The following is a 22,853-nucleotide window of genomic DNA, read 5'->3' on the forward strand; positions in this document are numbered from 1 at the left end:
CTACAATGATCCCAGGTGATGCCCGATACCTCCCTCAGATGCACAGCGGTGGCAGCATGTTAATGTCACCCAGCATGCTCCATTGCAGGAGCGGTGACCACTGCAGTGTGCAATGCCTTATATCCCTCTCTCTCTCTCCGCAGTGGCTCCAGCTGATTGGTACCCTGCTCCTTTGCGAGTGCAGTGACTGCAGCAATGTCCCCGGTGATCCACCGATCCCTCCCTCCCAAGCACAGCGGCTGCAGCGTTTAGTCACTTACCCTGCTCCAACGTGGGTAAAGTGACTGCAGCAATGTCCCCGATGATCCACCGATCCCTCCCTCCCAAGCACAGCGGCTGCAGCGTTGTCCCCGATGATCCTCTGATCCCTGTATGCGCGGCTGCTTTAGATTTTGTCACGCACCCTGCTCCATCGCACGGGTGCAGTGACAGCTGCAATGTTCCGGGTTCCTCTGATCCCTCCCTCCTGTGCGCGGCGGCTGCAGCCCGTTATTACTCAGTCTGGCGTGTCCCGGGAGCCAGCTCTTTTATCCACACTTCGGCAGGCATTTTACTACATTGTAGCAAAGGGGCCTTGTTTGATGAGGTCATCACGCGAGGGACCCTTAAAGCTACAATGTAGTAAAATGCCTGCCGAAGTGTGGATAAAAGAGCTGGCTCCCGGGACACGCCAGACTGAGTAATAACGGGCTGCAACCGCCGCGCACAGGAGGGAGGGATCAGAGGAACCCGGAACATTGCAGCTGTCACTGCACCCGTGCGATGGAGCAGGGTGCGTGACAAAATCTAAACAGCCGCGCATACATGGATCAGAGGATCATCGGGGACAACGCTGCAGCCGCTGTGCTTGGGAGGGAGGGATCGGTGGATCATCGGGGACATTGCTGCAGTCACTTTACCCACGATGGAGCAGGGTAAGTGACTAAACGCTGCAGCCGCTGTGCTTGGGAGGGAGGGATCGGTGGATCATCGGGGACATTGCTGCAGTCACTTTACCCACGATGGAGCAGGGTAAGTGACTAAACGCTGCAGCCGCTGTGCTTGGGAGGGAGGGATCGGTGGATCATCGGGGACATTGCTGCAGTCACTTTACCCACAATGGAGCAGGGTAAGTGACAAAACGATGCAGCTGACGCGCACGGGAGGGAGGGATCGGAGGAACCAGGGACATTGCCGCTGTCACTGCACCCGACATGGAGCAGGGTGCGTGACACATCAGGCTGCAGCCGCTGTGCACGGGGAGGGAGGAGGGGACCACTAGACTGCCAGGGATTCATTTTTGGGGAGGCTGTGAGGGCACATTCGGACCATTAGACGCACCAACATTTTTCCCCTCTTTTGGGGAGTAAAAAAGTGCGTCTTATGGTCCGAAAAATACGGTACATAAAAATGTTTGGACATAATGCGCAGGGTCATATTAAAAACTAAAAGCTGCGATATCAGATGAGCAGCAACCATGAAGCAAAGTCTGCATACGTAGCAAAGGAAATGTGTCCCATGAATGAAGACCATTACATGGTAAGTAATTGCATCTAAAAACTGATCAACCAAGGCGGTTTTCCCTCTATGGACCAAATCAGTGATGATCTTTTTAGCCATGTCTTTTCTGATTTAGCAAGTAGAACTATACAACAACTTGCCGTGTTTCATGAATTCAAACAAATTGTTAACTTCATCAGGAGTAAATGATCCTTGCTTGAAAATGTATTCAAATGAGCAAATTAAATTAATATATTTTGAAAGGTTTGATCTGAGTCTAAATGGGATAAGGTCAACCACTACTCTGCAGTCTGGCACCATCTTTGTGATTAATCCCAATACTACACCCTATAATTTTCACATTATTTAATTCTATATATGGACCTCTATTCATTTTCCAGAAAAATTAATGACCCATTTCTCAGACTTCAAGTTTTAATTTACTGTAAAGTCTCGGTTATCCTGCACCAATGGGGAAAATCAACTGATGCCGGATAAGTGTGCTTCCTGGTAGCTAAAGACTCAAGGTTAAAAAAGCCTAGCTAATACCATACTGTACCACACTCTATATACATAGCATGAACGCTGTATTAAATATTAAAATACAGTAGCTTACAGTATATGAACCTTGGTGGAGCCGTGGAACAGAAAAGAGCCTACAAACTGCCTAAGAAGTTGGCCTTCCCCACTGAGTTCTGCCAGTGATTTGTGTTGGTTGGAATGCTGGTTAGTTGTGTTTCAGATAACTGGAACTCTACTGCATTGGGACCCCATTAAAGGGACTCCAAGCACCTCTCATGGGCATGCTTTAAGCCATACTTCCAACAAAGTCGTGCTATGACCCTTCTGGAGGAGCCTCTTGTAATGGCCATGCGTGTCACTTCCTCTTCCTGCTTCATTCAGTGAAGCACTCCTCTAACAGAGAAGACGGGGTGACCCAGAAGTTATAACATAGCCAAGATGGCAGCCGCGATTTTTAAATTGTATTCGAACAAAAACTATGGTGTAAACCGGCGATTCAGGCATCAAATGAAAGGAGAGCACAAGCTACAGAAAGGTATGCATCTTTAAGTACTTTGCAGTACTGGTTGGAGTCTTAAAGCCATGCCCATGAGATGTTCTCGGAGTCCCTTTAAAGTCCTGCAATTGTCTTTTCTCCCCCTTGTAGTACCCCTTACATTAATCCAGTTATAGTTCTCCCCATGGCAGGGCCGGATTTACATAAAGGCACTATAGGCTAGTTCCTAAGGGGGTCGCCAGTGTGGGAAAGGCAGCTCAGTAGCTGCTCAAAGTGTCCCCTTCTCTCCCTTCCTCCAGCTCCCTATGCAGAGTGACGAGCAGAACATGCAAGTAGACACTCCCTGCCTCCTCCCCCTCCAGCCAGCCATAAATTCTGCTCCAGCATGCTGGGAGATTTCACCTTCCACGAAGCTTCTTAGGTTGGTGGGGTGTGCAGCATCCAGCTAACTGGTCCCTGGTGAGCTTCCTCTCATTGCACTTTCACCTCTCTTCCGGGACTCCCACTTCCCCCCCTCCCTCCACGGCTCTTTTTCTACTGTTGCCTTAACCCTTGGACATTGGGAGAACTTTAAAAAAAAAAAAATTCTGTGCAGATAGTGCCCTGGCTGAGATACAAACCGGGGACCTGTTTTTTTTTTTTTTTTTTGTATTGCTTTAAGTACCAGGCTGTGATATCAAGTCATGCATATTGATTAAAGCAAAAGTAAAGTGATTTTTCTTTTTCCTTTAAAAGTTGCTTACCGATGGAGAGGAAAGGCTCTGAATCTCCGAGCCTTCCCTGTCTCATGGTGTCCCTGTTCCAGCACTGTCCTGTTCGAATTTGCCACCACCATGCACCCTTGGAAGGCTTCAGAAGGACTGAGTGCTTCCAAAGAAGGGCGATTCTGTAATGCTAATGCTTGAGTGCACGCACACAGAGCCACAATTGCTTCTGAAGCCTTCCAAGGGCTCCCAGAGGTGACAAAGTGCAAGTATTTGACCAGTTAGTCAAATACTTGCAACAACCAAGGTGATGCCATTGGAAAACAAGGACAGCAAGAGAGGAGAGGGAAGGCACTATAGGATCCAGAGTCTTCCCGCTCCATAAGGGAGTAGCAAAATGGTTTCATTTAAATTGGCTTCACATTTACTTTAATCATGTTGATCATTCCCCTATGGATAAATAAATGGCCCCGTATTGACATATAATTTATAGTCTGGTGCGGTTTTATAACCCAATTTTATTTCAGATGTACCTTGCTGTCACTGACTTCTCCTCCAACAACAAATTGAAACTGAGCCAATCAATAGCAATTACAGTTTATTTTGATTGGTCCACTTTCAATCTGCAAACTGATGATCCTAATTGCCTACCTATCACTAAAATCTACTTATTGCAACCGGCCTAGGATTAGAAACTATTTATCACAATATTTATTGACATAATGTCATTGTGATTTGCATAATCTGCTTGTGGTTGGTTATATCGGCCTATGTTTGGTAAATTCTACATGTCCTGGGTAATATCTGTGCAGCTATTCTCTACTCGTCTTTGGTAATATTCACATTATCTTGTGGGGTTTTATAATAAGAAAAAGGAGGTGTGGTGTGAGAGGTTTGGCCCTGCCTTGGGGTCTAGACATCAGAAGCCATGCTCAGGTTAATAATACAGTCACATTTCCCTGTTCCAACAATGATTGGTGTGCTCCTGTGCCTGTATTCTGCTTGCCTCATCTAACATGTATACTGGGTCCTGGCCTGATGACTGCAGTGTACACATCAGAGGAGGCTTGGTGAAGCACATAACATGGGAGTGTCACATTTAGTCACTAGGTGACTACTTCTTTAAGCATGGCTTCTGCAATATGCAGAAATAATGTTATGTTAATATTAAATCCATACTAGCACACATGCTTTTTCTCTGATTATAGTTAATATTAAATCCATACATGTATGTAAATTCAAACAGAAGGCAAAGATGCAATGTTCTTGACCATGACTGTACAATTGCAAAACAGGTTATACATAGTAAACCTATGCCTAACGACATGTGAAGTAAAAACCCAGTCTGAAGTCAGAAATTGTGACCGCCTACTTCCTTGCTAATCCTGGTCCACTATTACTCAAGCTGTGCCCACTAATCCTGTCAACAATAGGACAGGACAAGATAGCTGACCAATGGGAACGGTTAATGAGGAAGGCAGGTATGGGTGCAATTCAGCATCACTCTAGTGCAAATATGTTCTTTGTTGCATAAATTATGTGAAAATCCTTCAATAAAATGCCGTCATTAACAGATACAAATTTCAAGTAAATACTTTATACAAAATATGCTGTGGTTTTATAGTTGCTCTAACCTGTAGAAAGACCACTTAAGCAGGAACTGCCTGGCAGCCTTTGGGAAGCTGGGGCTCCCTTCATGAGGTTTCAGCACTTGGGTGACCACATTATCAAGCCAATTTGCCCACTGGTCCAAGGAGCTTTGCTGCTGGAGGGTTAACTTGAAGTCTTGTTCCAGTTTCTGAACCATGCCTTCCTCGCACTGACATACCCAGGATGCTTGTTCCTGTTAACAACAGCTACGTTAATGAATGCTACACTTTATTTTACCATTCTCATGCAAATACTTACTACAGACCAACCATTCGTGAACCACTGATATCCCTACAGCCAAGTTAAAAGCAGAGGTCTTAGTCAGACCTCTACTTTTTAGGTTAATGCACTGTATGCTTGCATGTTGAATGCTATAGAGCCAGAGCTAGGACATATACAAATTCAGAGGAGCCTATGCCCGACGTATGTGACGACGCAAAATAATGCATCTTTTTGCAAACAAAGACCTGGGCTTTTAACTTAGCTATAGGGATAGTAGTGGTTCCTGAATGACTGGTCTGCGGTATTTGCATTGGAGTTTGCAAAGGGTTAAGAGCTTGATTGGCCACAACCACTTTAGCGCCTCCATTTTACCTTACTTAAATGTTCTCACTTGAGGAGATGAGCCTGGATTTGTGGCAATGGCCAACTCAGCGCTCATAAATAGACCTAAACTGTGCATCTTTCCACTGGCAATACAGATGCATATTACAAGTGATGTCACTATAAAGGAGGAGACTGGGAAGAGTGGGAGTGATTTGTATGTGTAGTACAGCTGAGAATTAGAACATTAGTAGTACAGATACGAGTCTCATATGGTTTCCAGTACAGGAAGAGTTAAGCAACTTCAGTTATCTATGCAAAAGAGCTTCTCTGAGCTCTCTGACTAATTTAGTCAGAGAGCAGTGCTCTTTTCTGAAACACTTGTCTCACACCGTTTGTTTTAGGTTTTCTGCCTGTAAATTGAAAGGGTCATGAGCTCTGCTCTGTTTCATCATTTAAAAGAGAGTGTAATTTGTAAACTTAAAATATTAGAGAATAATGCAAGGTTATAGAAAAACAGCTACATAACTGAAAATAAAAATAGACTCTTTCGCTACTAATGTTCTATTATCCGTACTACACATACAATACAGAACATCAAACCTTTTTTTTCGCTTCAGTGTCACTTTAAAGGTGCTAGATTTCAAAATGACCAAGGAAATAAGCATTATACTGTTATGATGTTGCAGAAATGTATCCACACTTGTTTTAGTATTTTATCTTTCTACTTTTTCCCAGAATAGTGCAAATATTGTATAAACAAAGTAGTAAATAGCAAGAGAAATGATAATGTGGTGACCACCCCTCTAATTAACACTGCAACAGAGATAACAAGGAAAATTAGGGTTTTTAGGTTCACAATCATTAATACAGGGTTTATAAAAACATAACTGAATTATAGTCGTGGAGTAATAAACAAATATGACCAATTTGTTACAAACCCGTATGTCACCTCGATATGCGACAGTGATTGGCCTGAAGCACATTTTGCAGTCTATACAAGAACCGCTTCTTCAGAGACAAACAAAGTTCAAAGGTTGTGACATGAGGCAGTTAAAAACATCAGAAAGTGTAAGAGTATGGATAAAATCCTCTCCTAGGCATCAGACATCCATTTTGTCTAGTCACACCTGTTGGACAAGTAAACAGTTAGGCCCCTTTTACACTGCACGCGTTCCCATCTGCATTTCGGGAACACGTGCAGGAGGCTGACACGCACGGCATCACAGTGCATAGTTTCAGTGAATGGGATCAGCCACGCAATGCAAACAAACGCGGATGGCTTGCATTTGTATGCATTGCGTTCCGAACGCACGGCCGTCCGCGTTTGCTATGTGAACAAAGCCTTACCCAGCATAATCACTGGGTTGATGACTGTATGTAATGTTACTAGGTTGCAAACAGCAATCACAGGCAAGATAGCCAGTGGGTTTAAGGGCCCATTCACACTAGGACGATTAGCGGGCGATTCCCACCAATTGCCGAATCACTTTTGCTTTGTAAAGTGCTGGCGCAATACTAACTTAGTTAAAGTGATGTCACTGCCTTGATTGCTGCTGATCGCCGGCGATTCATGATTAGAGGTAATTGCAAAATGCGGAGCATGCAGCATTTTACCGTGATTCTAGAGCGATTGCGATACAGTGAGCACTAATCCCGAGTGTACAGTGATTTTACCACGATAATCGAGGTAAAAATCACCCACACTAAACGCTAGCATTTTGCGATTGCTAGTGTGAATGGGCCCTAAATTAATGTCCAGGGCGACGTAAAATGAATGGAGACCGTCTGATATTCTGATACTCAAAGTATTCTTGATGCAACTTGTTTTACAGTACACTATATGTCCTTAAAATGTAATAGATTATCTTTAATTAATAAAAAAAAAAAAATTTTTGGCTCCTCTTTTCAGTTACATGTAAGAATATGCAAAATCTGTTTCCTACCTGAACATTGGCAAAATCCACTCGGTTAAGATCACTTAGCATCTGGTTAATTTGTGATGTATTTTGCAGTACAGCACGGGCAGCTTGTGCTAAATGATTTAGAGAGGTGTATCGACGAAGAGTTTGGGCAAATGCACTGACAACACCAACCTACAAACAGAATCACAATAACAATGAAGACAGATACTGAAATTACGAATAAGATCGATACTAAGATAATGTTCGACAACAATAGGAATATATTTTATCTACCTTTGCCTGGACTATTTGCTGTGGAAAATCAGCCATTGCATTTGTCAGCCAGCCTTCAAGACTCTTTGCAAAATTACGTATTGCTTGTGTCAGTGTACCTAACAAAAGATATAGAAATGCATAAATAAAAGAATAAATGAGGCGGATCTGCATCTCTAACACACACACACCCCAATGAATTATCAGACATGAAAGCCAAACCAATCAACAGATATTTTATTTTAGAGACCATACCGATGAAGTGACCCTTACAAATTTGCCAATGATGTACGTTGCAGTGACGTTTTGGCTACACCTACCTATTTTAGCAAGTAGAAGAGTCTTCTTGCTACTGGATTCTATATTTCATTTACACTACAGACAAACCAGAGAGATTGTAATGCTACTTACACACATGCGACAACGATCGTTCGTTGAGAACGACGAACGAACTTTTAATTGATGAAAGAACGACCTAAGTAAAGATAGTTTTAAAAGGTGTGTAACGATCTGATCGTTAGAACGAACGTTACATCACGTAAAGCAGCTATTGCGCCTGCGCATAAAAATGAAAAGTTTCACAGAGAAATAGTGAAATGCGCATGTCAAGCCTAGTACGAACGATCGTTTCCAACGATGTACTACTTTTGCAAACGATCGTCGTTGGTTCAAATCCGCCGAGACAGAACTTTCTTTTGTAGCGATTTGGCTCGTTCGTCGTTTGCCTTAATAGTCGGTGGTTCGTTTTTTGTAACGATCGTCGTTGGTAAAGATCGGGGAACGATCGTTACAAACGACTATAGTCGCATGTGTGTACGCACCTTAAGACTCCCTGCCTTGGCTTCATAATGAATGCGAAAGTGATGAAGGTGAAAACACTGTGGGAAAACATTTTGTTGATTAAGTTAGCGAATGAACACACTGATGCTCACCATGTCACTATCTTTACACACATATTGGCAGAACTGGGTGGGGAAGGTGAACACTCAGGTCTGGGACCCATTGGTGGCGCCTTGCAGTGAATTGCAAAAAGCCCACGATTTCCCCAAAAGGTTAGAGATTCCACTGGTATAGTGTTTTGCAGCTTGTTGGCACACAGCGAGCAATGCAAAAGCGCTCCCAGTGAGTCCCAGGCCTAAGATTAAGCATTGCTAACTGAATCCCATTGGCATGCTTCATCTCCTGGTCTCCTCCTCTCCACCCACTGTCCATTGGAGGGCCCGGGAAAAGCATCATACTGCAGAAGAACTGTGCCTTGGCTGTACTTTTGACCAGGCAAATGATCTTAAAGGAAACCTGAGATGGCTTAAAGAAAATTATACATTCCTGGGGTTCCTCCAGTCCCCTTCAGGCTGATCGGTCCCTTGCCATCGTCCAACATCGCCTGGATCTTCCCCTAGGCAGCCCGGTAATTCCACCAGTCAGGAGCATACTGCACGCGGCCAGACCACACTGACTGGAAGAATTACCAGGCTGCCTAACGGAGGATCCATAACAGAAGGCCTGGGAAGATGGCGAGGGACCGATCAGCATGGAGGAAGCCCCAGGTATGTATTTTTTTATTTTAGCCGTCTCAGGTACACTTTAAGGTGCTCATTAATAGTACTATCTTGATTGTACAATCTTGTAGTAGCAGGGTAAACTAATACTTCAGGTAGTTTCTCATATTACATAAAGGTGGTAAAGATTGTACAATAAGGATTGTATCATTAGTGGCCATTGTATGTGAGCCCAGATATTGGGAATGGCAGAGTACCCTGCCTCTGCCACTGTTATGAGAGTCATGGGTGATTTTATCATAAGATTTGTTGGTTGCCTACACTGCAGCATGAGTTTAGCACTATATAACACTCACTTGCCTCTTTCTGCATTTACATTAATGACCCTGGGATTCTGCTTAGTAATTTCCATTCCCCAGTTTTGTAATACAGTTTAGCTGTTCAGAATGTACCTTTTGCATACCCATTAAATTACACCTGAAGAGAAGTAAAAAGATTAAAACGTTAGCATTTGAAAGTTAATTAACTTACTCCTTAGATGGATTCTGATGCACATTGTCTTCAGGGTACCTCCTGGTCCTCACTCTAATGCTGGGCATACACGGCTCGTTTCTTCTTATCAATCGAGCCGTTGATGGCTCGATTGATAATTTCCGACAGGTCCGATTGCCCGCCGGATCGATTCCGCGCTCGATACCGGTGGGCAGAATTTTAGAAAAAACGAAGCGCTGATTAGAAAGCGCCTGTGGGGACAAGCGGGAATCGATCAGCGAGGACGAGCGGTGAAGCACCGGCATCGTGCCGCTGGCTCGATACTGGCGCACTATCTAGCTGTGTATGCCCAGCATTATTGACTGGCCCATCATTCGAGGCCTCTCCATGAAGGGCTGGTGGCCATACAGGAGCATATTTGAACCACGCTTGCCGAATTAAAGCAAGCACTTGTGCACTAAAGAATGAATATGTGCATGAACGCATTCTTTTACTGGGCATGTGTGGTTCAGAACTCACTAATGCAAAGTTCAGATGTGATTGTTCACAGCCTGGTAAACTTATGGGACACAATGAAAATCCTAATAGAATAGGGAACGGGAAGGTGCTGCACTGCGATTTTGGTGCAGCTGTTGACCAGAATGTTATTTGCAGATGGACTACTCCAAAACCTGACAGATTTTTATAACCTAAATTTATAGTGCATTTTACTCTGGAACAAATGTACATCTCTGACATATACATGCATTTTTTATTGTATATTTTTCCCCTGATAGTGGCGAGTTGTTAAAGTGAATAGGAATCTTAAATAAAACAAAAACCACACAGATACTTACCTAAGAAGAGGGAAGGCTCTGGGTCCTATACTGCCTTCCTGCTCCTCTTCCTGTGCCCCCGTAGCAGTAGTCTACCAATTTGGTCATATACTGCTGTCTCCACCGCCGAAGGGAGGCTTTGAGAGCCCGAGTGCCCCCAAAGACAAAGCCCTCTCTCGTGCACTCGCAGAATGGAGCCGCCTGTCTTCAGGAGGACTTACCGTATTTTTCGGACCATAAGTCCAAAAGTGGGGGGGGGTCCCTGCGTCTTATGGTTCAAAGGTGTCCCTCAAAGGTTGATAATGTATCCTCCTCTGAAGATACTTCTGACCCCCTGTGTCGCCTGTCTCCAATGTCCTGCATCCTTCAAGTCTCCACCCTCCTGTGTCGCCCGTCAGTGCCTATCCTCAATGTCCCGATTAACCGCCTATCTTATGTCGTCTTCCTTCATGCGCTCGTCCGCATGTGCCACTGTCCCCTCAGTGCCTATATCTGAAAGAAGAGACGATACTTTCCAAACAGCTGAAGATGTGCAGGAGTCCCACGACGAGCTGACGATTCCTGCATTCGCCTTCGCTCACTGGGACTTGCTTCAGCATAGTCAGCGCCGTGAAGCCAATCAGATGTGGGAGCAGGAACAATTCCATCCAATCACGGGTGTCTGCTACTCTGACTGGAAGCGCTGGTCCCGGAGGTGGGACCAAGTCTCTGTCATGGAGCCAATCACTGGCGCATCTAGCCAGAATAGCAGGCACACGTGATTGGATGGGGGTGTCGCAGCTCCCGCACTTGATTGGCTTCCCAGGGCTGATCAGACTGAAGCAAGTCCCGGTAAGCGGGAATGGAAGCTCACAGACACCTGCGATTTGATGGGCGTGTTCCAGCTCCCACATCTGATTGGCTTCACGGCGCTAACTAGGCTGAAGCAAGCCCCGATGAGCGAAGGCAAATGCTGGAATAGTCATCTCGTCGTGGGACTCCTGCACATCTTCAGCTGTTTGGAAAGTATCGTTTCTTCTTTCAGATATAGGCACTGAGGGGACAGTGGCACATCTGATTGAATGCATGAAGGAAGGGGACATAAGAGAGGCAGGGAAGCAGGACATTGGAGACAAGCAGACACAGGAGGGTAGAAACATGGAGGAAGCAGGACCTTGGGGACAGGTGACAAAAGAGGACAGAGAAGCAGAGGAAGTAGGACATTGGGGACAGGTGACACAGGGGGACAGGTGATACAGGAGGGCAGAGACACAAAGGAAGGAAGGCATTGGGGACAGTTGACACAGGAGGACAGAGACGTGGCAAAAGGAAAGAAGACACTGGGGACACAGATGGCAAAGGAGGACACATGGGTACTATAGAGTGACAGTGGGACAGAGGAGACACAGGGACAAACAAGGAGAAAGGATGACATGAGGCAAAAGTGGACATGGGAACAGAGGAGGACAGAAGACGCAAAATGTACAAAGGGAGAGAATTAGGGAGATTGAGGGGAGAATATCCACAAGACGCCTCTTCACCATGGATGCACCAGGTTTAGCATATTTTTTTCCCCCCAGGATTTGTCCCCTAAATCTAGGTGCGTCTTATGGTCCGAAAAATACGGTAGGTCCCACGTGGCAGGGGATTCAAACGTAGGAGCTGCCACTGCAACTAGGGCACTGGGAGAGGAGAGAGAAGGCTCTACAGGACCCAGAGCCTTCCCTCTCCTTAGGAAAGTATCTGGCTTTTAAAAAAAAAATTCCCAATGACTTTAACACTTGCATTCCTGTCTTTTCACATTGTTTTATCCTCAAGGTAAGAATTTGGACCTCAAGTTAAGGTTTGCATGATGTAAATCATTTAATGATTACTACATGATTTATCACCAAGGTAATAAGTAAAATGACCTAACTTTCCTTAATAAAAACAGGAGAAAGCTTTGTGAATGGAAGCCAATCAATCATCAGTACATTGTCTAGTTGTTGCACTGTCACATTCCACTGGTAATTCTCTTGCTGCAAGTCACAAAAGAGGAAGGAAGTTATCTGATGGGTCACTATGCCCAATTCCTTAATTCAGCCTCAACAAATTCATACATGGAGCATGTATTTTCCATAGGCTACATATTAATTGCAATACTGCAAAACCAATCATGTTGCATGATACATACTGAAGAATTGGTTTTCATCCAGTACTCACTTGGGACAGGCCGCAATACATCTGGAATTAGAATTTCAACTAAGGCTTGATACAAGATGTGATCACAACTCCTCATCCACCTCATAACAGGTTCATATTTACACAAAACCAATAATTTTTCTTTTGGAATTATGGCTTCTTGCTCCTCCTCACTGGTAAAACATAAGACAACAGACACAACTTAAATTATAACCCTTTGTTCGGACTTTATACGCAAAGAGAACAGTCAAACAAGCACTTGGTGAACTAATGAAAATAAGGAATTCAGAATAATAGTTTGTCAGGTTAAAAGAAAGAAACCAGGCATATAAAACAAAACAAAAAAAAGCAGCAGAGTTGCATCTGAAGAGTTAACCTCTTTACCCTGGTGATTGTGCACTATATAAACTAGGGATGGTCAATGAGATTCTCAGAATTTCGTGTTGATGCAACATGTATGTTAATGTTATGCAAATATATGTAGTTTGAAATCAAATCAAAATCATCATCTGCTTTAAAGAGAATCTGAAGTGAAAAACAAAACAAAACAAAAAACTCATTTAAGGAGGGGGAAGGTTCTGGGTCCTATAGAGCCTTCCCGGTCTCCTCACAGTCCACACATTCCCACATTGACCTTCTCTAATAAAAACCTGTTTTTTCCTCTGCTTCATATTTTTTTTTTTTTACCACGTCCACAACATATTACCCCTGGTTGCTGTAGTGTTTATTTACTCTTGTGCTGTATACTACATATGGTCACCAAAGAAGCAATGGGCAATTTGGGTACTACTTTACCTTTTCATTTTACATTTTAAAGAGAACCCTCCCTGCCTCCGTAAGCTTCCTCCAATCGGCTTACTGAGGCGGTAAGGGACTCAGGCGGGGAGCCACGATATACAGGAGTGGCAGCATCAATGTAAACAGCCAGCTAGCGACAATCTGTTTGTCGCTAGCATGGTGGATTTTATAAGGGGGGACAGCAGAGCATGGGGGGCACCCTATAAGGACAGAGGCTGGTGATAGTATTCAGAACGTGCCTCTGTGTCCTATATTGATTGCAGAAACCCACCTCGGGTTCTCTTTAAAGGGAAGGTTCAGGGACACCTTGAAATAAAAAAAAAAAAAAAAAAAAAAAAAAATCGATATCCACTTACCTGGGGCTTCCTCCAGCCCGTGGCAGGCAGGAGGTGCCCTCGCCGCCGCTCCAGAGGCTTCCGGTCGTCTTCGGTGGCCGACCCGACCTGGCCAGGCTGGCTGCCAGGTCGGGCTTTTCTGCGCTCCAAGGACGGGCTCTTCTGCGTCCCACGCGGGCGCGCTGACGTCATCGGACGTCCGCCGGGCTGTACTGCGCAGGCGCAGAACTACTGCGCCTGCGCAGTACAGCCCGGCGGCCGTCCGATGACGTCAGCGCGCCCGCGTGGGACGCAGAAGAGCCCGTCCTTGGAGCGCAGAAAAGCCCGACCTGGCAGCCAGCCTGGCCAGGTCGGGTCGGCCACCGAAGACGACCGGAAGCCTCTGGAGCGGCGGCGAGGGCACCTCCTGCCTGCCACGGGCTGGAGGAAGCCCCAGGTAAGTGGATATCGATTTTTATTTTTATCAAGGTGTCCCTGAACCTTCCCTTTAAGTACCCCCAAGCTCCAGCGCTAAATCTGCCATTGATTGGGCCTTTGCCATGGTGATTTTACTTATAATCTGCAAGTATTGATCAAAGAACTATTTAGGAAGCAGTGGACAAATGTAACTAAAGGTGGCCATACATGGTACAATTTTTGGATTAGATAATTTAGTTCGATTATTCCGTTAGATCGAATATAAAGATTTTTCCAGCATGTCCGATCATTTTTCCCGAAAAAAAAAAAAAAACAAAACAAAAAAAAAAACACGGGATAATCGTTCGAATTTCTTGATCGAAAAAAAGAAAAAAATTTCAACTTTTCAATTTGGTCATTTAGATTGAATAAACGGGAAAATCGAACGTTTTTATTGTACTGTGTACTGTGTATGGCCACCATAAGCCTTATGAGAAATGAAACAGTCTATTAACCTCCCTGGCTGAAAGTTGGCTGCATGAAAGCCCACTAGAGGGCGCTCCTGACGCGTCATTCTGATCGCCTCCGGCGATCAGAATTAACAAGGAAGGCCGCAATGAGCAATTGTTTTGCTTACCTCGTCGCCATAGCGATGAGCGGAGTGACGTCATGGACGTCAGCCGCCTCCGATCCAGCCCTTAGCGCTGGCCGAAACGGATTGGTCCGGCTGCGCAGGGCTCGGGCGGCTGGGGGGACCCTCTTTCGCCGCTGCTCGCGGCGGATCGCCGCAGAGTGGCGGCGATCAGGTAGCACACGCGGCTGGCAAAGTGCCGGCTGCGTGTGCTGCTTTTTATTTGATAAAAATCAGCCCAGCAGGGCCTGAACGGCGACCTCTGGCGGTAATGGACGTAATAATGCGTTCATATCGCTAAGGAGGTTAAGCCTTTTGTGGCCTGTTTATGTAAAATTTTTGTCCCTAGAATTTTTATGTTATGGCCAATTTGTTGGAATCGGCAAACCATCGCTTTTTCGCCAAATAATGTTTATGATTTAAAGGTCCATTCAAGACAATGAAGCGGCAGATCAGCATTTTGGGGCAATTATAGTAGGTGATTAAATGGAACCCAAGGTGAGCAGGATATGGAAGCTGCCATATGCATTTCCTTGTAAACAATGCCAGTTGCCTGGCAGCCCGTTGATCTAGCATAAGTAGTGCTAGTCAAAACCCTGGAACAAGCATATGGCTAATACAGTAAAACTAGAGTCAGCCAAGTACCTGAACTTCTGTATACTTGTCCAGGGTCTATGGCTAAAAGTATTAGAGACACAGGATCAGCAGGACAGCCATGCAACTGGGATTGTTTAAAAGGAAATTATGGCAGCCTCCATAACCCTCTCACCTCGGGTTCCTTTTAGAGAGTACCCGAGGCGGCTTCACATTATAGATTATAGGACAAAGCGGCATGTTCTTTGCCTAATGACATGCCTCTGTGTCCTTCTGGTGCCACTGTCAGTCCCCCCTGGACTCTGCTGTGCCCCCTCTAAAATAGTGACAGGCTAGCGACAATCTGCTTGTCTCTATCCTCCCGTTTACATGCCAGCCACCAATCAAGAGCTCCCCCTGCCTGCCACCCAACTGCCTCCTCTGCATCGCTCCCCCGCCTCCTCTTCTCACTCCCCCAATCGGCAGCTAAGACATGACTCAGGAAGCAGGGCTGTGGAGTCTGAGCAATTATGGGTACCTGGAGTCGGAGTTTGGGTTTCATAAACTAAGGAGTCGGATGATTTTTGTGCAAAGTCCACTGCCCTGGTAAGTATTAGTTGGTGGTTTCATAAACTGAGTCGTCGGATGATTTTTGTACCGACTTTCGGGTCACGGGGATCTTTAACTCGGTCATCAGAGGCTGCGGAGGATGAATGGGGCCACTGAGGCGGCGTGGAGCAGGCAGTATGTTTTTCTTTTAATTTTTAAAGCAGCCTCGGATTCTTTTTAAAGCACAGATAACAACTGCAAATAATCAGACTTGCCCCTTTTTAAATATGGTGATCTTGAAGGGATGATTGAATTATTTTTAAAAAGGAGCCCAAAAAAAGTGGTGATCCATAATCAGATCGTCTTTATTAAGAGACTCCCAAGTTATCAGTGGGAAGAGGCAATATTCTGTGTCACGAGCTACTGAATCCCAACAGCAGGGAAGAAGTGGGTGGGTTTCTTTGAACACAACCACTGCAACAGGAATGTTGCCCAAATCATTTAAAGAGACGCTAACAAAATTTTCGGCCTTATTTCTTCTATCCTATAAGTTCTTATACCTGTTTGAATGTGGTCTGTCTTACTGCAGCCTTTCCTAGTTGCACAGTGGCTGTATTATCTCTGTTATATAATCTAATCTTCTTTCCTCTGACGGCTTTGTCGGGCTCAGGCACTCAGGCAGGAATGTGCGGCACTGCTTGTGATAGGATAGAAGCTATACACACCCTCTCCACGCCCCCTGCAGGCTCTGTGTGAGTCACAGACTGAGCTCCTCTCAGCCTATCACAAGCTGGTTAGAAGCTATGTCTTGTTTGTAAATACTGCCTAAAACTGGCAATTACAAGCCAGGATCGCAGCAGGGAGTGGCAGAAACAGCACCGAGGGGTCCAGGAGAACATAATGAATAGAATGGTATGCTTTTTATTGTAAGAAATTTAGAGTACAGATTCTCTTTAAGAACAATATGTACAGAAGTGCATCCTCAGCAAAAACATAGCACTCTAGACTGCTACTACTCTGACTTTGTTATACGCAGAGACGTGCATTTCACTTTAGTTCTACTTTAATTGAATGTCAAACTATAATAGCACCAATAAAATAATTAGCTTCCACATCTAAATAGCTGTATTTTAGGTTTCTTACCTAGACAATGTTGTTGAACCATCTGGAGAAGAAGGTTTAGAGTTCCAAAAGGCCTGCCATAATTTCTCTATGTACTGAAATTGCAGATTCATCACCACATCCACAGTTGCCTGTTTAAAAAAAAAAAATTATACATAGTATCTATAATTATAGATGGATATGGTAATGCCGACACACATACGTTCTTAAAGGGAATGTCCAAGCAAAATAAAAAGACTAGATTACTTACAGGTAATGTCTTTTCTGGTAATCCGAAGGACAGCACCCTGAGAAGATGTCCACTCCCACATTCACTGGACAGGACCGCACTAAAGAATTTGCATAGTTAGGCAGTATAAAAGGCAGCATTTCACATACCACATCAGTTATAAAAAAAGACAAGACACCAAATGATGCTTCAATATAAATTTTTTATTTACATGGGTGGGCGTCAACGGGTGCTGTCCTTCGGATTACCAGAAAAGACATTACCGGTAAGTAATCTAGTCTTTCTCTGGACATCCTCGGACAGCACCCTGAGAAGATAAACAAGAACATGATATCTAGGGAGGGATAACTGCCTGTAAAACCTTTCTGCCAAAGGCTAAATCTCTACTAGCAGATACGTCTAGCTTATAATGTTTAGCAAAAGTGTTTGAAGAAGACCAGGTAGCTGCTCGGCAAATCTGCTCAATACTGGCTCCTGCCCTCTCTGCCCAAGAAGTTGACATCGATCTCGTGGAGTGAGCCTTGATGGATGCTGGCACTCTCTTATTCTGCACGCTGTAGGCCAGGGAAATGGCCTGTCTTAACCATCGTGCTATGGTAGCTTTTGAAGCTTGCCTTCCTCTGTTTGGTCCTGAATGAAGGACAAACATCGCCCTAGACCTTCTCCAACTGTTAGTGACCTCCATATACTGTAAGATACAGCGTCTAACATCAACAGCCTGCAACTTCCTTTCCTTGTCATTTGAAGGATTTGGACAAAAAGAAGGTAAGTAAATCTCCTGTGACCGGTGAAAATCCGAGACCACTTTTGGTAGAAAGGTAGGGTCCATCTTTAAAGTGATGCGATCGTCTGAAACAATGCAGTATGGTTCATCAATCGACAAGGCCTGGATCTCGTTTACACGCCTTGCAGAACAAATTGCTAGTAGAAACACTGCCTTCAAAGTAAGGTTTTTCTCCGATATTTCTGATAATGGCTCAAAGGGATGTAATGAAAATGCCTGTAACACTGTGTTTAAATCCCAAGGTGGGGTCCTTATTCTCTGTTTTGGTTTCAACCTAGACGTTGCATGGAAGAACTGAATTATAAAGCGATCTTCTGATAATTTTTTCTCCAAGAATACACTTAATGCAGCCGTCTGTACTTTTAATGTGCTGATGCTTAGGCCCATTGCGAATCCTGCCTGTAAAAACTCTAATACAGAGGATATCAAAGTTCTTGAGACCCCTTTCCTTGAGCACCAATCAGAATAAGTTCTCCAAGCCTTCGCATACATTTTTCTAGTTACCTCCTTTCTGCTGCAAATCAAAGTTTTTATAAGTTCTTCTGAAAATCCCTTTTGTTTCAGGAGTGCCCATTCAGGTTCCACGCTGTTAGCTTGAACATGGTCAGCTGTGGATGGAAGAACGGGCCCTGAGATAGTAAGTCTGGTCTGTTCGGTAATATCCAGGGATCCTCTACAGCTAACCTTTTCAGCAGCGAAAACCAAAGTCTTTTTGGCCAAAAAGGAGTTATCAATATTGCTCTGACCTTCTCCTGCATTATTTTGTTCAGTACTTTCGGAATCACTGTAATTGGTGGAAAGGCATAGACCAGAGGAAACTCCCACTTGATTGAGAAGGCATCTATGACCTTTGAGTTGTCCTCCCGAGAGAGGGAACAGAACTGAGGGCATTTGTTGTTGTGCTTGGAAGCAAATAAGTCTATGTCTGGACTGCCCCATTTCTGCAGAATCTCTTGAAACACTTCCTGGTGAAGGCTCCACTCGTCCTGTAACAAAGTCTCCCGACTGAGGAAATCTGCCATGCAATTTCGAGAACCTTTCAAATGTATAGCTTTTAGAGAACAAGTCCATTGTTCCGCCCAGGACATTATCCTTTGAGTCTGACTCCAAAGGGAAGCACTCCTGGTACCCCCCTGCCTGTTCAGGTATGCCACTACTGAAGAATTGTCTGTCTGGATCAACACATGTTTCATCTGGAGGAATGAGGAGAAATGTTCTAGAGCCAATCTGACTGCTTCCAACTCTCTGTTGTTCGATGGCATGCTGCTTAGAGTTTGAGACCATAGACCCTGGGCTGGCATATTCTTGAAGTGTGCCCCTCACCCTATTGCACTTGCATCTGTTGTCAGAATGCATTCTGTTGGAAAGTTCCAGAGACGGCCTGTCGAGAGATGTACTTGTTCCTTCCACCAGTCCAAAGAAAGCTTCACCTTGGGAGGGATCAGTACCCTGTCGTCTAGAGAAGACTTCTTCTTGTTCCATACCCTCAGGATCCATACCTGGAGTTGCCTTGAATGAAACTGTCCCCAAACCATAGTCATGAAGGCAGAAGTCATGAGCCCCAGAAGTGACATAGCTTCTCTTATTGTTGTGGTCTGAGCACTCTGAAAGGAAAGAATACAATTGATTAATCTTTGACCCTTATCAACAGGCAGAAAAACTTTCTGAACAGAAGAATTAATCGTAAGGCCTAAATAATTCATGACTTTTGAAGGTTGAAGACAAGATTTCTCCCAGTTCATGAGCCAACCTAATGACTCCAGAAAGTGAATTGTATAGCTCAACTGATATGAAACTGACTCTGTAGAAGGGCCCCATATCAGCAGGTCATCTAAGTATGATATAACCTGAATAGATCGTATTCTAAGCACTGACAGAACTTCTGCCATTATCTTAGTAAATAACCATGGTGCTGATGATAACCCAAATGGTAAAGAAGTGAACTGGTAATGTCTTACCTCCCCTGCAGTCCTGATGGCAAATCTCAGAAACCTCTGTGATCTCAGACTCATGGGGATGTGTAAGTATGCATCTCTGAGGTCTAGGGACACCATATAACAGTCTCTCTGTAGTAGGTTCACTACTGTCCTCATATTGTCCATTCGAAATCTTTTGTATAAGATGAATCTGTTCAATGACTTTAGATTTATGATGAACCTGTAATCTCCTTTGGGTTTTTTGACTAGGAAGACAGGGGAGTAGAAGCCTGCATGCATGTGAGAGGCGGGTACCTGGCGTATCACCTTCTTCTCCAGTAGGGAGGCAATAGATTCCATCAGTGCCTTCTGAACAATCATATCCTTTGGGTGGGGGGTTACACAAAATCTTGAATGAGGAATCCTTACAAACTCCAGATCGTATCCCTCTAATACAATCGATCTTATCCATTTGTTCTGGAAATGTTCCTGCCAAGTCTCGAAAAAATGCGTGATCCTTCCTCCTACTGGAATTATGGCGTCATTGTTGCTTTGGCGTTGTAACTGAGCTGGAGGGATTAAGTAGGAAATTTGATCTGGCTCTTGGACCTTTTGCTGTATTCCATCTTCCTCTACCACTTCCTGTAGAGGTATTGCTTTGCTTCTTCTGGTTACGAAAGGATCTCTGGAAACGAAAAGTTTTCCTCTTAATTGGGAAATTTTTCTTCCTATCTGATGATCTGTCAAGGGTCTCCTCCAACTTGCTACCAAACAAAAGGTTTCCCTCACACGGAATGCCACATAAACGTGATTTTGATGATGAATCTCCCTGCCATGTTCTTAGCCAAACCGCACGTCTTGTAGAATTTACTAATGCTGATGTCCTAGCTGACAGCCTTACAGATTCATCTGCTGCATCAGAAAGATAATTTACTACTAGAAACAAGGTAGGGAATGCTTTCAAGATCTCCTCTCTTGGCGTATCTCCTGCTATATGCATATGAAGTTGTTCTAACCAGATTTTTAAGCAATGTGCCATGGCTGTGGATGCAACAGCAGGTTTAAACCCTGTAGTAGATGACTCCCATGCTCTACGCAATAAGTTGTCCATCTTTTTATCCATGATATCTTTTAAAACACCTGAGTCCTCAAACAGGAGGTCTGAACTTCTAGACATTCTAGAAATTGAGGGATCCAGCTTCGGAACTGGACCCCAAAATTTCTGATCCTCAAGTCTAAAAGGATATCTTCTAGCTAACGATTTTGGCCAAAATACTCTCCTTTCTGGTACATTCCATTCTTTGTCTATCATCTCCTTAAGGTTCTCATGAACCGGAATGAAGGTTGATTGTACCACTGACAGGCTTTCATACATTTTATCCATAGCAGACAATTCCTTATGTTCGGCTTTAACACCCATAGTAATATGCATTGTAGACAGTAACTTATCCAAGTCATCAACAGCAAAAGCAAACTTTGCAGATTTCAATGCCTTTTCCTTTTCTTCCTCCGAATCAATAAAACTACCCTCAAAAGATGAATCCTCCACCTCTCCCTCAGAGAGATCTGATACTTCCTCCTCTCTATCAAGCTTCCTTTTCTTAGATGGATGTTGCGTTTTATCAGAAGTAACCTCTGTAGGTGCTGAAGGAAGGGGAGGGGTAGGAGGGGGAGGAGAGGTGTGGGTAGCCACTCCTTTGAAAGCTTGAAAGGTAGATGATAGTTCAGATTTCATCCATCCCACAAACTCCTTTAATACCCCAGAAGATTCTTGCTTCACAACCTTATCAGCACATTTCTGACATAAAGATTTTGAAGATATAGGAATCCTAGTGGAACAAATTGAACATCTCTTTGTATCAGTTTTCTGTTCTGCTTTCTTATGTTTTTCTCCTTTATCTCTTGGATTGGGCTGTATAAGAGAAGGAGAGAGAACAAAACAGAAAAAAAGGCCCCTCAGTAAAATATACTAATATAGTATATAAAATATAAATGTAAAGCAATCCCACCAGCAGGATTAGTTTACCAGAGAGGAATTGGAACCTTGCTCCGCAGCCTGAGAGGAGGATCCAGCAGCCTGCTCCATGGTCAGCCGATTCACACTGGAGGCTGAAAACCAGGAGCCTTAAATACCCACAAGCCCACCCAGCCAAAACGCCCCCTGTGCAGCCGAAAGAGGTGCCTACCTACAACCATTGCCGTCCGCAAGTTCCGTAGGACGCTGACAGGCTTCCTGAGCCCGCAATGGCGCTCGGCGTTCCCCTCCTGGCTGCCTCACATGACCCGATCAGCTGACAGAGGGCGAGTAAACCGGAACTTCCGGTTTCCGCGTGTGCGCGCGCTCTGGGCGGGCTTCCGTAGCGTCTGGCGTCTATGCTGCGGAAAGCTCCCCACCTTAGACCAGCCTGGCTTACGGTATTCCTGGCAGCCTTCTGGCAGCAGCCCCTGCTCCCTGGCATGGAAAGCCTCAGACGTTTCGACGAAGTGCATCCTGCGTGGACAGGACAAAAAACTGATGTGGTATGTGAAATGCTGCCTTTTATACTGCCTAACTATGCAAATTCTTTAGTGCGGTCCTGTCCAGTGAATGTGGGAGTGGACATCTTCTCAGGGTGCTGTCCGAGGATGTCCAGAGAAAAAGGAGTTTCACTTACCTGGGGCTTCTACCTGCCCCATGCAGCCATCCTGTGCCCTCGTAGTCACTCACTGCTGCTCCAGTCCCCCGCTGGCAGCTTGCTGACCTCGGAGGTCGGCGGGACGCATTGCGTACATTTTTACGCATTCCCGCTAGTGCAGGAACATTAACACATAGATTTTTACGCATTACTGGTTCAATGCGTACATTTTTACGCATTGAACCAGTAATGCGTAAAAATGTATGTGTTAATGTTCCTGCACTAGCGGGAATGCGTAAAAATGTACGCAATGCGTCCCGCCGACCTCCGAGGTCAGCGAGCTGCCAGCGGGGGACTGGAGCAGCAGT

The 22,853-nt window shown here is 44.7% G+C and overlaps 2 protein-coding genes across 4 annotated transcripts in view; both read right to left on the minus strand.

The window, feature by feature from the left end:
* RFX2 (regulatory factor X2) overlaps positions 1-22,853 on the minus strand; it is a 115,974-nt gene that overhangs the window by 13,232 nt on the left and 79,889 nt on the right. For all 3 annotated transcript variants that reach the window (XM_068233756.1, XM_068233755.1, XM_068233754.1), the window contains 5 exons: positions 16,963-17,072; positions 12,559-12,710; positions 7,593-7,690; positions 7,341-7,490; positions 4,836-5,044 (listed from right to left, as the gene is read on the minus strand). In XM_068233756.1, coding sequence (XP_068089857.1) covers positions 4,836-5,044; positions 7,341-7,490; positions 7,593-7,690; positions 12,559-12,710; positions 16,963-17,072 — 719 coding nt within the window. The remainder of the gene's footprint in view (positions 1-4,835; positions 5,045-7,340; positions 7,491-7,592; positions 7,691-12,558; positions 12,711-16,962; positions 17,073-22,853) is intronic.
* Positions 17,505-20,873, minus strand: LOC137561668 (uncharacterized). Its single transcript, XM_068272998.1, has 2 exons — positions 19,913-20,873; positions 17,505-19,558 (listed from the first exon to the last, which is right to left on the minus strand). Exons 1-2 carry the CDS (start codon positions 20,340-20,342, stop codon positions 17,505-17,507), a joined length of 2,484 nt encoding a protein of 827 aa, XP_068129099.1. The 5' UTR covers positions 20,343-20,873.

This window comes from Hyperolius riggenbachi, chromosome 1 (genome assembly GCF_040937935.1).
Source record: "Hyperolius riggenbachi isolate aHypRig1 chromosome 1, aHypRig1.pri, whole genome shotgun sequence".
NCBI classification, from domain to species: Eukaryota; Metazoa; Chordata; class Amphibia; order Anura; family Hyperoliidae; genus Hyperolius; species Hyperolius riggenbachi.

Bases quoted from the DNA above. Each gene is read 5' to 3' on its own strand.
- LOC137561668 (XM_068272998.1), bottom strand. From the start codon at position 20,342: ATGGATAAGATCGATTGTATTAGAGGGATACGATCTGGAGTTTGTAAG. The intron at 19,559-19,912 runs GTAAGACATTAC...CTTTCCTTTCAG, and splicing joins CCATCAGGACTGCAGGGGAG to AGTGCTCAGACCACAACAAT.